Consider the following 17,629-nt stretch of genomic DNA (forward strand, 5'->3'; position numbering starts at 1 on the left):
ATTAATGTCATTTAACTATAATTACTTTGATTGAAATTGGTATGTTAGGTGGCGGTAAGTTATAAAAAAAAAATGGCTTAATGTATTTCTTGAGCCGTCATATTTTATTCGGTTTAATATGTTTGAACTAAATCGTTCGGTATGTAGTTCTGTTTTGAAGATTTATATTTTGATTGTAATATTGCTGGCACTGTTCTTCGCTGGTATGTTCTCTGATTGTTTTCTTAGAATCAGCAGCTAAAGTGAAAAGCAGTTGCATCACAACAAAACAAATGCTGGAACAGGATCAAGCTTTAAATGGTACCAGTAAGTGTCTGTTTTTCTTTTCATATGCTTATTTTCTGTTCTTTTTAATATGACTTCATCCTAAAATGAAACGGCGTAATATTCTTTGCAAATTGTATACATTAAGTAACTATTAAGTCTTTTCGTCGGGAAACGGATCACTTTTTACAATATTGTTGAGTGATCAAGTATTGCGTAACGAACTGTTATCCACATTATTGTCTACCAGATTCTCCTGATATTTTTGATATATATATATATATATATAACAGTGTAGGCGCGCGTGTAACAACCCCCAACAAACACACGGGATGAGGCTTGGGAGTAATGGAGGTGTCATGAAATAAGATACTAAAATTCGGATTAGTCTTTACGCGCGGGGAAGGGGGGGGGGGACACTGATTAAAAAAAAAAAATTAAATCATGTTTAAATAAAGTGAAAATTCTTGATTATAACCCTTTTTTATGCCTTTTAGTACAGCAGGTTTCATGTTAGAAAAAAAAATAGACTGGAGAAAAAAATGGGAAGAAGCTTTTTTAAAGCTCCTGATGAAAACAGGAAAGCACTATAAGAAGAGAAGAATTAGTGACACTACGGTAAAACAACTACTTGTTGTAATTGGTACCCATAGCAACAGGTAGTTTTATGGTAGTGGTTGTTTTGAAGAAAGCACAATATATCTAGCTTGTCTGAAGGCTTAAATATATGTTGTTGTTTTTTTAAATTCTCATGAAAAGGTTTTTTTTTTTGTTGTTGTTGTTATGAGTATAGGAAAGATACTCATCTTCAATAACCAAGATTTGACTAAATTGCATAACATATATAGCATGTTATGTGACTAATGTCACCCAAAGTGGTGTCCCCCCCCCCTCCAACACTGTTCACTGGAAATAATAGTACACAGTTTCCTAAGAGATAAGCAACTTATGCAAAATTTAAAAATCAACTCATGGCAATACTCATATCATACTAATGTTAAACTGACAAAATAAGAAAATAATTACAAAGAAAACAGTAGTAATGAAAATAAATTTCACTTTGGAACTCCTATTTCTCCAATTCTAGCAAATTATTATGTGGAACATTTTGAACATGTTCTAAACATTATGGTTATTTATTATTTAAATAAATAATAAATTTACCATAAAAAAAAAAATAAAAGATTTGAAAAATTTAAATACATTACAAACTACATGAAAATATACATTAATACTAAAATAAGTCATTAACATTACAGAAAATAAATAGTAGCACAATAACTGATACTAGTAAAATGAAAAATAAGGACATAAGCAGATAATATAATGATAAAAATAGTTACAAAATAATAACCTTTACATGTGAAAAATATTTGTTTAACATAAACAGTCTTTTCACCCATGTTTCAATTGAAACTTGGGTGAAAAGACTGTGTAAAAACAAATGAAAGGAGATTTTTAAAAACAAAAAGAATAACAGTTGAGATCTAAACACGTTTGATAATATAATGATATTGATTCCATCTATCTATAATAACAAAAGCTGCATGGGATTCTGTAAACACTGGATGAAAAAGTGGAGGATATTTATCTTTTGGGGAGTTTAGAAAGGAATATAATTTCTGAACAGGATGGAAAGAAAGGTGAAGATCAATTTAACAAAGAAGGCTTGCACTCTTTACATTTGGAATGAAAGTTCTAGAAACCTTATCGAGAGGAGGAGTTGGATGAAGGCCATAAGTATTGATTATTTTGGTGTTGTATCAATTAGAGATGAATGTACTTCTTTTTATTTAAAAGAGAATCAATAAAGCATAGTTTATGTGCATGATCAAACCAAAAAGTTAATAATGTCATATTTCTAACAAGTGGGATGATATGATGCAGCATTCATGTATTTTCCAATGTGAATTATTTTTCTGTAGACTGCTAGTAGTTTGTTGTAAAATGAGAATGTTCACAAATGGAAGGCAGTTGTTTTTTTCCACTTCAAGGGTAACTTTAATAGTGAGGTGTACCGAATTAATTTTTTCTAGAAATTTATGAAGCTCTGACAAGAAGAGTTCCAGACACAGCGGCACACCAGTAGTGTCTGGCGCCTGTGTGCATAACGCTAGTTGGCACCCCTATACTTTTTGTGAGGGTACAAAAACAACAAAAATAATTTGGAAAAAAATAAAGCAAATAAATAATAAAATAAATAAATAATTATAACTTACAAGTATATAAAATAGGAACACATTAAACATTATTGGGTAAAGAAATAGTTAAATAAATATTTAAACAGAAAGAAAAATCACTTAGTGAATTGAACTTTTCTAGTTTTCATTAATGAAAAGTCTTGAATAATATCATGTATATCAAGTTGATCCAAAATATCTGACTCTATTGATATAATGGCAAGATTTGAAAGTCTGTCTTGTACCATTGTGGAGCGCAAGTAGTTTTTAATAATTTTAAGTTTAGAAAAGGACCGTTCCACAGATGCTACAGATACCTGTAATGACAAAAGAATCCGAAGAGCAATCGTAAAGTTTGGATAAACTGTGATTAAGTCGTTTGAATAAATATACCGAATTATCTGATATATATCATTTTTAAAATTAGAAATAAATGGTTGACAGTGTAAAATTTCTTCGCATAAATCGCTTGCGTCAATGTCTGAATGAATCTCGTGTTAATTTTTGTCGTAACAACAAGATAATAAATGTTCTTTATTTTGTGAAGTACTTAACAAATACAAAAACTGAAATGAATTCAAATGTTCTTTTAATAAAGTAAATCTTTCCTGCAAAGATTGTAATGTTTGATCTATTATGCAGAGAAAAAAAATTACTTTAAATGAAATTTCAGGATCTACTATATTTTAATTTTCATGTTCGTAATCAAATTGTGTTGTCTTTTTACGTCGCCTTAGTGGTCTACTACTATTACAAAATACAGATTGTGTGTCAAATTTTGCTGCAATTAATTTTAGCTTTCTACAATTTCTTTGAAAGTTTCATCAGACCTATAATCATTTAAAAATTGATTTAGCTCAATCAATGCATCCAAAGTAAGTTGGAGATTCATAGATGAAGACTGCAGTATTTTGCTGACAAAATTCACTTTATTTAAAATATCATGCCAAATCTTTGTTGCCTTTATATCCTGGCACCTGTGTGCATCGCACACATTGCACATATGGCTAGCGTGCCCCTGTCCAGACAGCAAATACATTGGCAACATATCTATATCAAATAGAAAGCTTAAGAGAAAAAACGTTTAGAACATGTTCAAAATGTTCCACATAATAATTTGCTAGAATTGGAGAAATAGGAGTTCCATACTGGCATGCAAGTCATTCATTGTTAATTAATCAGATCCAAGAAATGAAAAAAGCTATTTTTCATTAATTATCATATTACTTCTATTGCTGCAGAATTTTCTAATGTTTTATCAGCTGAAGAACATGCTGCTGTCTATAGAATTTCTTTAGACTTAGCAGAAAAGTTATGAAATTTAAATAACACAACATTCAAAATTTTCAGTCACTTTTAAACAAGAAGAATCATCCCTGTAGAGCTATTGACTATTAACACTGAAAGAACAGTTATTAATATATCTAGCCATCCTATATATATATATAGCAAAGAAATTTTTATTTTGTCAAAAGGGTTAGATTGTGCTGTAGCTCCAAAAACATTCCAGTCACGAATTTTATGTGTTGTATTGATATAGGCCTTATTCTATTGCCAGTAAAATTTATTTTCAATCAGCACATATCCTGCTTAAATCTGTACCTCCTTGTAGTAGTCTGTCTAAAAATGAAGTTTTAGCTCAATCATGTTAAAATGCAATAAGAATATAACCAAAGCTGACAAAGGATCTCTGACAATGTTAATCACATGATCTTATGTCATCTGCTTAATAACTCAGCATATTCAATTAGCATTGAACAGTATTATTATCCAGGCCTCTATGGAGTCAAAAGACTCATCGTTGGAGGTCGTTCTTAGGAACCACAAAGTTTATCATACCACTTCTTGAACTCATTGACTGTTCTTGCTCTAACCGCTCCCTTGGATAATGCATTCCATGGTTCAACCACTCTCCACGCAAAAAAACCACTCCTCATCCTCTTGCTCACAGCTTCCTTTCGTAACTTCCAGGGATAAACTTCAAGTGAAAGAACTCCCCACTGTCTACCCTGTAACTGCCTATGTTTGTATTAAAAATTAATGTAGCACATTTGAACAGTACTGTAATGAAACTCAAAACAAAAACCAACACAAAAACTCTTTTCAAAGATTTTGTATTTTGTGTTGGTAGAAGGAAGTTGGATTCTTTGTGGCACAAGGCATCCAACTTCCTTTTTTATATTTTTATAGCCTGGCATGACTGCTTTGGTTTTTGAGAGAATAATTCAGATCTCTAAGTGGTAATTTCACATAGATTTATTAGTGTTTAATTAGTAATATAATTTACTTCAGCAAAGTGGATATTAAATCCAGCATTATTTCATTAATTTACTTCAATTTTTTACTGATAACATACATTTTAAATTTGTGTAATAAAATAATAATATAAAACTTTGTGGTGCTTTTAAATCCAAAACATTCTAAATCTGACTCATTGAAGTTAGACTCATCTTGGGTGGCCATTCTCCTTGAACTCATTTACCAACCAAACACTTAATGCTGCTTAATAATAAACAGTTCCACCCTTTATTCACCCTCCAAGTCTCTCATCTCATCTCATCTTCCTTTTCCCTCTTTTATCTTGCAGTGTCGAGCATTTATATCAATCATTGGACCTCAAACCGTTCACAGGAAAAAGGTAGTCAGTCCTATGCCCCAGTGTATCCTATGTCTGTAGTGTTCAGTTTTGAAGAGCGGTTTGCCTTCTTTGCGGGATGAAAAACCCCAGAATAAACTGGGGAAAAAACCCAAGACCAGCTAACTTGACTATGGCTGAGGAAGATCCTTCAGCTCCTCATGTCACTGACAGGAATCGAACCTAGGACACTCCTTCCCCAGGCATATGGTTGCGAAGCACACAGCCACTAGGCTAGCTGTGTGGATATCCTCCTCCAAGTTAAAAAAAAAAAAAAAAAAAAAAAAAATATTTCTTGAAATCCTTGCTAGTCATCCCAGAACTCAATTTAATTGTGCAATTCATTCACAAAGTAGCAGCAAAATCTTTTAGAGCCCTGATTTGCTTTATCACAACAAATGAGGGTGACATGAAGAATTAATAAAGAATTGAATTAATAAAAGAATATAGGAATAATGGAGAATAATGGAATGCTCATCTACATGTTAGATGATGTAAATGATATGGCCTTCTGAAATAACGAAAAATACTAGACTTTGTCAGAAATTAGAACATACCAGAAAATGCATAAAACCATGAAAAAGGCACCTAGTAAGTAATCACTTATGCATCAAAGAAGGGAAACCCATAAGACTAAGAATCAAAAGTAAAAACAGCAAGATATTTCATGACAGAAATGAAGAACTTGTTTGGAAGAATCACCTTGAAAAACAATTCACCAGTGAAATGAACTACAGATGCCTTTTAAAAATAATAATTCAAAGGAAAATTTTATGATCCAAGAATTTGAAATCACTGAAAACCAAAAGAATTAGAAAGCATCTGGATTTGGTTGGTAACAGTAGAGTCTATTACATATAAAGGAAAGGATTTTTGATAACAATTACTAAATATATGTAATATGCTTTATCTACATCTAACATTCCATTTGAGGGAAGGTACGATAATACTAGTACCCTAGAAAGGCAATCTAAATGATTTAGAAAATTACAGGGAAATCACATTACTTCAAAAATAAAGCAGATTTATTATTATTATTGTCTTCCCCTTTGGAGTTGGCAGACTCATTGTGGGAGGTTCATTCATCTCACAGCATATTTATCATACTGAATCTTAAAATCCTTACCACTCCCTGCATTAACAACATATTCCTATAATGCATTCTATTCACTCGCAATTCTCCATGTAAAAAATCTACTCAAACCCTTATTCATTACACTCTTACATAATTTCCAGGGATGGTCTGTGGTTCTTCCCCTCTCACCTTCTGCTCTTTTTATAATTCCCTCAGGATTAATCCGATAAAATCCTCTCACGAACTTCAATGCGTTTATCGTATCATCTCTTTTCCTTCTATCCACCAAACTCTGTTATCTGCATTCCTTTTCTCTCTCTCTCTCTCTCTCTAGGTAACATTTCAGCATCTTGTCTTAGTCACTGATCTCTAGATCCTCTCCAATGTTCCATATCACACCAAAACAGATGACCAAATCTGAGTACAATAGTGTGGTGTGACCAGTGCTTTATACAGTGGCACAACCACCTCCTTATTCCTATATGTTAGTGTACTTCTTATCATAGCATCACTGTGATGTGCAGTCTATGCAACACTTGCAATATTCCCTCTAAATTTCAGTCTACTGTCTACCATCACTCCCAGATCTCAAATCTCATTTGCTTCCTGCAGTACAGTGCCATCAATATAGTACACAACATTATATTTCTGCACTCCAAAACTCAATACTTTGCACTGTTGAATTTTGGAGTGGTACCATATAAAACGTAGCAAAATTAATTGCGGCAGTCCCTTGATATATATGGCAAGAGTTTTGATTAACGTGCCTTTAACCATGCGGAGCCTGCAGCTGATTTGACAGATACAACAGATACATGCAAAATGTTTAATATCAATATTCTTACACAATTCAGTGTATAGCTTGGAGGTCATGAGTAGCTGTGTGCATTCATATGTTACAAGTGATATTCCGCACTGTTTTTTGCTGCTAGTTTGGTTTAACACATGTTATGTAAAGGTTTATGATATTTGACAGTAAATTGTATCTGAAAGATACCGCGACCTCCGATGTCAGTATAGCATGGTTCAGTTTTTTTTTTTTTTTTTTTTTTTTTTTCGTTGTTCATAATTTTTAGATTGTAACTGAAAAATAAATAAACCATTATGTATTACTGAAATAGAGAGCCAAAGGCTTATTTATCATACATGTCCTCTAGGAGATGTGCTTTACATTATGGAAAATACTAAGGAAAGTATCTAGAGCTTACTTCATCTTTACTATGAGTTGCCCATAAGGTTGCTTATGCTTGCATCTGCCAAAACTTTTAGTTTCTATATATTCGGCACAAAACTCTTGTAGTTTCTATATTCGGCTATGAAATAATGTTGGATTCAACATCATCATCATACGTATCAAGGATTTAGGCCTAGCATGGCCTGTTCCAGCCTTAGAAGTCATCGTTGAATCGTTTAAGAGGACGTCCTGGTTTTCTTTTTCCTAATGGCTTGTACTTTAAGGCTTATTTTGGTAATCTTTCTGTTTTCATTCTTTGAACGTGTTCCATCCATTTATGTTTATATTTTTTAATTTTTTCTATTACTGGTTCTTGGTTTAATTCTTTCATAATTTCTTCGTTTCTTTTGTGATCAAATAGGGTATACTTTGCAGTTTTTCTCATAAACTTCATTTCTGCTGTTGTTAATCTTTGTTTGTTTTTTTGTTTTATTGTCCAGATTTCGCTTCCATACATTGACTGGTAGGGCTAATGTATTGTATACTTTTAGCCTGGTTTGTTTTTGAACTAGGTTTGGTTTAAATATAGAGTTAATTACACCTGTTATTTTTAAATATTTTGCAATTTTTACGTTTATATCTTTTTCATTTTCATATGTGATCATACATCCTAGGTAGTTAAATGAATTCACCTGTTCTAAATGGTAAAATGTTCTAGATGTTCTAAATGGTAAAATAACCTGTTCTAGATGGTAAAAATTAAGTTAATTTTTACCATCTAGTAAAAATTAATCTAAAACTTAATTTTTACCATCATGTATTATATTTGCAGTGTTTTTTCTTTATGTTTTATTGTTTGTTTGTTTGCCGAAGTCTGGAGAGTCATTTTGTTGTTATCATAAAATCCATGCTGATAAGAAATAACTAAAACTGTTCAAACGACTCTTGATAACTTGATATTCATTTTTTATCTTTCCTGAAAGGTACCATATAAAACGAATTATTGATACAGTAATCGATCGTAGACGAATTGTAATATTTACCATTGATTATTAGATTTGATTAAATCCAATTTTGATATGTGCAGTAACATCGAGGAATTAATTAACCGCGTTAATCGAGGGATACCTGTATATCTCCACTCCTTTGCCCAAGTCAAAACTCTATTCAAATCTTCCTGAGGGGAATTAATATCAGCAGTGCTACTTATAATTCTCCTAACTTTACATCATCAGCAAACAGCTGAAGGTCCCCAGTCATTCCACGTGATATATCATTTACAAACAAGTTCAACAGCACTCTGGGGCATGCCACTGGTTTAATCTCCTTTTTTGAGACACTGTTCCATCACACATAGCTTGCTAGTATTGTTCAGAGAGCCAATCACGAATCCATCCAACCAATAATAGTGCCTCCATAGCACAGTTGGAAGAATGACGGTACATTGCGCCCTTCGATTGGAATAGGCCTAAGTTCGATTCTCATCGCGACGGGAGGAATCTTTATCTGGATGATTTTCAATTGAAGGTGAGTTAGCTGATCTCATACAGAGGTAGCAGGGTTTTTTCTCCCGGAAACTCGGGTTTTTCATTCCGCATACAGACAAATCGGCCCTTCAGAACACACGCAATTTATAGACATAGAATACCAGTTGTGGTGGTGGAGGTGGGCGGTAGATGGCGTTGATGGAGACGATTTGTAGTAGAGGTTCGGTGTAGTGGTTGAAACAGTTGTAGGTGTCCTCCAGCACTGAGTCTTCAGACTCCTTGGAGGTGTCAGGAATAATAATAACGATACTGGCCATTCCTTTGACCAGGATGTTTAATATGAGTCTCAGAACAGGGGAAGATCCCGCAGGAATGGAAGGAATGTATGGTAATTCCATTGCATAAGGGCGGTACAAAGGCTGATATATCCAACTAACAACCAGTTAGTATCTCAGTAGTGGTGGTGAAGATTTTGGAAAAATTGTTTAGGGCCCGCATTCAGAAATGGGTTGATTGCAATGAACAACATGGGTTTACTAAGGGAAGATCATGTTTTAGCAACTTGCTCACATTCTATAACAATGTTACCATTGAAATAGACAAGGGGAATGGATTATACCATGCTACTTTTGGATTTTGGTAAGGCTTTGGACAGAATACAGCATGGAAGACTGTTGCATAAATTGGAGAAAATGGGTTTGGGTTATACAATATTAGTAAGAGGATGGCTGACTGACAGATATCAAAAAGTGGTATAATGGAGATCTGAGTCTGCACGGTTTAAGGTAACAAGTGGTGTACCACAAGGATCGGTGCTTGGTTCACTGTTATTCAATCTGTACATTAATGATATTGGGAAGGATTTGACAAGCGACATACAGTTATTTGCTGATGATGCAAAGATAGATAGGGTAATCAGGAATGCTGCTGATATGCAGTCTTTGTAGAATGATTTGAATAGGCTGGAATTGTGGGCATGGGAAAATGATTGTCAGTAAATGTAAAGTCATTCACTTCGGCATGATCATATGTTGGTGTATAGGGAGATGAAGTTTAGGGGGCACATTGCAAAAGTAGCTAAATCAGCTCATCAACTCACTTGGTTGTTGAAAAATACCTTGACGTGCAGGGACAAGCAAGTTATTGTACCTCTGTACCGAGCCTTGATAAGACCTCATCTCGACTACTGTGCCCAGATTTGGTCACCTAGGTTCCTTCTTGATGGGGAGCAGGTGGAGAGGATCCAGAGTCGAGTGACTAAGATGATAGCAGGTCTATGGAATGAACCATATGAGAACAGGTTGAAGATTTGTGGGTTGCAGAAATTAGTTGATAGGCGGAAAAGGGAAGATATGATTGAGACATTCAAATTGGTAAAGGGTTTCTATAGGATTAATTCAGAGGATATTTTTGAGATCAGGTCTGGTGGTGGGAGAACTAGGGGACATCTATGGAAGCTGGACAAGAGTGTGGTTAGCAAGGGTGTTAGAGCTGGGTTCTTTACTTTTAGAGTGGTAAATGAGTGGAATAAGCTGCCAGAGTCTGTTGTGGGTGCTATGACGGTGAGTGAGTTCAAGGCAAGGTATGATAGATACTGTGAGAATGTTGAATAGTTGTGTAGACATGATGTTTAGGGCCTCCCTCGATGAGTCTAAGGACTCCCTGGAGTCGCCCATCATAATAGTAATAATTATATATCCAATGTCGTATTATATTGGTGGGATTATGCTAGAAGAAACTGATGATGCTAGAGATATTGGAGTGTTAATAGATAGGAAGTTGAAGTTCAGGGCCCATGTGGCAAAGATTGCAAATACAACTCAAAAGATAATTGCAATGCTGAAACGAATGATCACATGTAAAGATAAGGATGTTATTTTGCCTCTTTACAAGGCCTTGATAAGACCTCACTTGGACTATTGTGTACAGTTCTGGTCTCTTGGTTTCCATTGTGATTCTGATATATTGGAGAGAGTACAAAGGAGAGTGTTAAAAATGATATCAGGATTGTGGAATACTGATTATGAAGATAGATCGAGAATTATGTAGACACTTGTAGCCAGGAGAAAGAGGAGTGATGTGATTGAGACTTACAAACTTCTGAAATTAAGTACAGGTCATACAGGATTTCAATTGATGGAATTTTTTGATTTATGGAGGGTGGGGAAAGGATGAGAGAGCATCCTTAGAAACTGAAAATGAAGACCGCCGAGAAGTATATGAGGGCTAGATTTTTCTCCCAGAAGGTGGTGTGTGATTGGAATGGCCTTTGGATGTTGTGACTGCAAGCAGTGTGAATGAATTCAAGAATAAGTATGATAGCTGGTATGTATAGTATATGGCCTCCCTAGATGAGTCTCTGACTCCCTGGAGGTCTCTCTTAATAATAATAATATACTATTTATTCCCTTCCGCTGCAGCTTGTACACCAACTTATCATGTTGTAATCTGTCGAATGCTTTTGGAAAGTCCAAGAATATCACTGCATACGATTCTCCCTTATCTAACACACTTGTTACCTTATCATAAAATGTAAGTAAATTACTAAAGACCTATCCTTTACAAATCTATGGTGACAATCATAAAGAATGCTATATCCATCAACCCAATCTTATGTTATATTCCTAACCAATCTCTTTTTTTGAAAGAAAAAAACAAAGTACTATTACAGAACTATTGCTATATTATTATTATACTACAGGTAGGCATTCAAAAATCCGGCCATCGATAATCCAGTTCCTTCAGATCTCCAGCATGGATTTCGGAGCGCGCATTTTCAAATTTACCGCGTTGGCGGCACTGTTTTCTGTTTATGTTTTGATGGCGGTATAGTCAATAAGCATTGCGATAACCTGCTTATTCCTTCTCATTTTATCATTTATTTGCTGCTGTATAGCCCCATTATGGATTCAGCAATGAAAAGAGGTGGCGTAAAACATAAATATCGTGCATTGTCGATCGCAGAGAGAGTGGAAGTGCTAAAAAAAACTTGATAGCGGCGTGTCTGTGCGAACCATTTGTGAAACATACGACATTGGCTCTTCAACAGTGTATGATATTAAAAAACAGAAAAAAACCCCGTTAAAGTTCTTTTCTGACAGGGTATCAAAAAAGCAAATGTTTGTAAGGAAGTCAATGATGGAGAGAAAAAGTTCGGAACTGGACCAAGTTCTCATAACCTGGTTTAATTTTTGTGTAAGTGAAGGTGTGGAAATTTCTGGTGATTTATTAAAGGAACAAGCCAAAATGTTTCATGAAGATCTGGGATTGCAACACAAGTGTGAATATTCAGAAGGTTGACTGCATCATTTCACGTCACAACATGGCTTACAGTTTCATGCGGTGTGTGAGGAAAAACGTTCAGCAGACAAAGATGCGGCTCCTGCATATGTGGATGAATTTGCAAAGGGTTTAGGGTTCCCAAAAAAAACAGCTTATACAGGAACTTCTTGCTTATGTTAACGATGTAACTAATCCTGATGCCAAGGAGTTTTCATCAAGGATAAATGAAGATGTTTTAACGGAATGGATAAATGTCGATGATAAAATGCCTACAGTTCATCATTACACTGATTCTGAAATTGTAGATATAGTTAAAAGTCTGGAGAGAAATGCCTCTACAGGTAGTGATGAAGATGAAAGCAGTGACGAAAATGAGGAAGATGTGAGAGAAAGAATCTCTATTGACAAGTTAATTATGTTGACAACTGAACTGCTGACTGGACTAGAGCAACAAAGTTTTGTAAGTGAACAAGAAATCATAAATGTTTACTTGCTCCAAGATAAACTTATTAGAGAAAGACCCAAACATATGAAGCAGCAGACACTGCATGATATATTCAAGAAAATAGCTAGGAAGCAGCAGTGGTGTCCACACTTGATAATCCACTGCCATTAGCTTCAAGTCAACAAGATGTGCTGTCACCACCATCAACATTTTATTAATTAAAATTCTGAGGAACTATTTTATTCAGTTGAACTAAAAATCTGTAGAACCGTTATATTAGTTGGTGAACATTAAAATTTCATAAACTTTTCATTTAGTGTTTAATTTTCTTTCTTTAAAGGACTATACAGGTAGTCATTTTCTGTTAAAAATATACAGCATGTATAACCATCTGAAATCCGGCACCCTTCAGGTCTGGAGGTTGCCGGATTTTTGAATACCTACCTGTATTATAGAAGCTAGTGCAGAAGTACTAACTGCTTATCAACAGTTTTACTTAGAAATTAATCTAGTATTGTCAATGTCCAATATTTGCAAATCTAAGATTTCATCGTTTAAGGCAATAGTTGCATCAGTCCACCTTGATCTGGGTCTTCTTCTGTTTCCTCTCCAGTTCTGTTTAATTGACCTTGCTCAAACATTCCTGAATGCAAATGGTGTCAAGTTATTGTATTCTCTTTATTTTTTTCACTTTGTTAATGAGTTTTCCATTGGTTCTCTCTTCTGATTTATCACAGAACTGATGTCTTTGATCACTATGCTAATGCTAAATTTGTAACTATGTTCTTATTTCATTTTAAGGATTTAGCTAAGGTGATCTATGATGCACAACCATCAGAAATGAATATCCCACTATCAGAATTATGTATAAAATATCAAGATTTCTATCTAACCTTCTTTGCCCCCTCATTGGCCACTCATCTTCTTCAATTAAAAAATTCCATATAATTTCTTACAAGAATAAAAGACATTAAACTGGCAGTTACAGACATGTTGGCAAGCTTTGACATTGTTTCTCTCTTCATAAATAATATCCCGCACTAAGAGAGAATAGAATTTCTCGTCCAAAATTTCCATCGGACATAGGATACTTATTCAAATTTGCAATTACATCTGGTTACTTCATTATGGAAAGATAAAATACATAAACAAGAGGAAGGAACTGCAATAGACTCACCTTATTCACCTAACCTAGCCAACATTTATCTTGAACACCTAGAAGAAAGAATTTTCTCTCTTGACCCCAAACCAACAATTTGGCTGTGGTACATTGATGAAGTCTTTGCAGTATGGAGTCGCACTGAACCAGAAAGCCACTCATTTCTACAACCTCATATTAAGTTCACACTAGAAAAAAGAATCATCAAAAGGTATTTTGTTTTTAGATATACACATCCAGCATAAGAGCAAACTGGATCCATTTCCACTTCTGTCTACTGAAAATTAACTTTTCAAGTCATTATATCTACAATACATCAGCCCACCATCCATCTCAAAAATATGGCATCATAAAACCCCTGGTATCAACACAAGATTTGTTTTTCTGAAGAATCTCTGAACAAGAACTGGAAATTGTCAAAGAATAGCCTTACTAAATAGATATAATCAATTTATATATAGATAAACTTGCTCAAGTTTTATAACACAGTGACGGCTGAACTGGATAAGGGTAATGGGTTTACAGTGATTCTACTGGACCTTGCCAAGGCCTTTGACAGGATACCACATTGAACCCTAATCAGTAAACTGGAGCAGATGGGGATGGATATAGGGTTAGTGAGATAGATAGGAGGGTGATTGATGGAGAGATACCAGAGAGTGGTTTATTCAGGAGTGGAAGCTAAAAGACAGCTTGTGACTAGTGGTGTGCCGCAGGGCTCTGTTCTTTGACCACTGCTTTTCAATTTGTTCATCAATGATATAGGTAAGGATCTGAGAGGAAGTGTTCACTTGTTTGCTGATGATGCAAAGTTGGGTAGAGCAATTGTAAGTGCACAGGATGTCAAAATTTTGCAGGATGATTTGGATAGTTTGGAGGACTGGGCTAGGAAAAATGGATGTCAATTTAATGTGGCAAAGTGTAAGGTTATGCACTTTGGGGTGAAAAGAATAGCAGCAGTATATCACATTGGTGGAACTGTACTCCAGAAGATTGATGAGGCCAGGGATTTGGGAGTATTGGTGGATAGGGAATTGAAGTTTAGGGGACACATTGCAAAAGTGGCTAAATCAGCTCATCAAATCACTTGGCTTCTGAAAAATACTTTAACATGCAGAGACAAACAAGTTGTTGTTCCTCTGTATCGAGCCGTGATAAGACCCCATCTGGACTACTGTGCCCAGTTATGGGCACCAGGATTTCTTCGTGATGGGGAGGAAGTGGAGAGGATCCAAAGACGAGTGACCAAGATGATAGATGGTCTGTGGAATGAACCTTATGAGAATAGGTTGAAGATTTGTGGGTTACAGAAATTGGTCGATAGGCGGAAGAGGGGTGATATGATTGAGACATTCAAATTACTGAAGGGTTTCTATAAGATTAATCCAGAAGATATTTTTGAAAATAGGACTGGTGGTGGGAGGACTAGGGGCCATGCATGGAAGCTGGGCAAGAATGTGGTTGACAAAGGCGTTAGAGCTAGGTTTTTTACTTGGAGAGTGGTAAATGAGTGGAATAAGCTGCTAGAGTCTGTTGTGGGTGCTACGACCATGAATGCGTTCAAGGCAAGGTATGATAGATACTGTGTGAATGTCGAATAGTTGTTCTTGACATGATGTTAGGGCCTCCCTCGATGAGTCTGTCGACTCCTTGGAGTTGCCCGGAATAATAATAATAATAATCCAAGAATATCCACAAAAAAAAAAAAAAATTAATAACTCTCCTATACAGCAACCCAGATAAGAAGAAACCTACAGGACTCCTATACCATATATTTAAGACATCTCTGAACATGTGGCAAAAATTATGAAAAAATATCAGCTCATTGCTACCTATAAACCCATCAACTAAATTTATAACCTAACTGGTACATACCAAGTACCATGTTTGTGAAACTTGTCTTACTATAGGCAAACAGGAAGATCCATAAATAAATGTATTTCTGAACATCAAGACCACAACTGGCTGATCAGACCTCACAAATCTGGCCTAATTTTAACACAAAACTATCATCATACCATGTCAGTATATATAAGCTAATAACTCCAGCCTGGTGGTTAGTGTGTCTCCTCCCCTTCCTCCTCAACTAACAGGCTGCCTGCTTGAATTCTGTTGTGTGCTTGGATAGTTGTGATTGTCTTAAGTAGGAGAAGGATTTCATCTCCTGGTGGGAGGCCTCTTCATTGGCTTAAAAACTTTCCATGTTTGGTCTGCTGCAATGTTTGCAGACTATGTAGAAAATAAATAAAAATGTATAAAATTAATTTTAAAAGAAAATAGAAAGTATCCTTAGCTCACAAATGGTACGAGTGTACCATTTGTGGACTAAAGTTTACATAAAACTTTTCATGGGTAGGAGCTACATAATAAAATAAAAAATTCCATCATTTAACTGTCCTTATAAATATTCCTTGCATTGTAGGTAGGCAGGATTCGAATCTAGTCTGTCTAACCAAAGAGTACTTTGACTGCAGCTCAGAACATTCATTATCAGATTATTGCTGTTATTATTATTATTTTTTTTTGCATTCTTTTTTTTTAAAAAAAATGCTCAGAAATGTAAAATAATCTATTATTAATATATATATATAAGTTGATATATATCTAAAGAGAATGTTTTTGTATGTATAGTATAGTCCCATATATATATATATATATATATATATATATATATATATATATGCATGTTATATCATTTAGTGGTGTCAATCCATGCTCATAAAAATGTATGAATATGAAGATTGCATATTACATTTTTGAAAATTGTTGCATTTTTAAAGTTTAATGTTAGTTTATTCATTAATAAGTGATTTCTTTTCAAGATAAAACAGCATTCCAGTTTCTCTGCACTCCAGTCTAATGGATGGTGAGGAAGACCAAACATCACAGCCACGTCCACCCTGTTCTGCTTCTCGTACATTGCAAGACCAAAGCATTTCATGGTATCATGGAAAAATTACCAGAGATGCTGCTGAGCACATTTTACTCATTAGTATGTTTTAATTTTTTAAATCTTTTTGGTTAACTTATTTGCATTCATTATTTTTTAAATGATTTTTTATATGTAATCTTGCACAAGCATATTGTCATTCTGATTGCACTTCCAAGGACTCATCAGGGAGCTGTCATTTAGACACTCATGCTTAAAGCCTATCACATCTCTCTGAACACATTTACTGAAGACATGCTCACAACATCTAATGGTAACACATTCCATCTTAAACCACACGTGAGAAAACCTGGATTTTACGTTTCCTAAATAACAACAATCTTCAAGGAATGAATTTGAGTTCTGCCTCCACTATCTATAAGCTGGAAAAATCTCACTTGTGTAAGATCTCCTTACTAACTTATGTTTCTGTCACTTATGTGTCACTATAGGCAAACAGGAAGATCCATAAAAAAATGTATCTCTGAACATCAAGACCACAGCTGGCTTATCAAACCTCACAAATCTCTCCTCTGTTGTTCCTCGAGCTTAGAAGACCACATTCATTCTATCCTCATACGCACAAGTTATCACTTTGGTTGCTTGATTTTGTCATTACAGCTGTCTCCTCATCTCCTTGAAACTCAAGTGATTATATATGCACAGAGTAATCCAGATGCAATCTTATCAAAGCTTTGTAAGAAGAACTTCCTTATTCCTACAAGTTGGTGTTCTCTTTAACAGTGCTGTTATCCTGTGATGACGTAAACACTTTGGCAGACTCCTAAACTTTAACTCGCTGTCCCTAATAATACCCAATTTTCTTGTCTCACTGATTACTTCCAACAAACTCATATTAATATAATACTCTGCCTGTAATGTTCTCTGTCCAAAATACATAACTTGACAAGATTGAGCTGATATTTTGTAATTTGCCTATACCAGTCTATTTCAATCAGCCTGCAGGGATTCTCTTAGCTGCATTCCTTATTGCTAACT

At 34.8% G+C, this 17,629-nt stretch overlaps 1 protein-coding gene across 1 annotated transcript in view; it reads left to right on the forward strand.

Moving 5' to 3' along the window:
• The first annotated feature begins 224 nt into the window (after positions 1–224).
• Shark (SH2 ankyrin repeat kinase) overlaps positions 225–17,629 on the forward strand; it is a 266,529-nt gene continuing 249,124 nt past the window's right edge. Inside the window, exons 1-2 of the mRNA XM_090413998.1 lie at positions 225–306; positions 16,524–16,693. Coding sequence (XP_090270124.1) covers positions 16,561–16,693 — 133 coding nt within the window. The 5' untranslated portion in view covers positions 225–306; positions 16,524–16,560. The remainder of the gene's footprint in view (positions 307–16,523; positions 16,694–17,629) is intronic.

This window comes from Typopeltis vanoorti, chromosome 24 (genome assembly GCF_054136105.1).
Source record: "Typopeltis vanoorti isolate ZY-2024b chromosome 24, IOZ_Tvanoo_1.0, whole genome shotgun sequence".
NCBI lineage: Eukaryota > Metazoa > Arthropoda > Arachnida > Uropygi > Thelyphonidae > Typopeltis > Typopeltis vanoorti.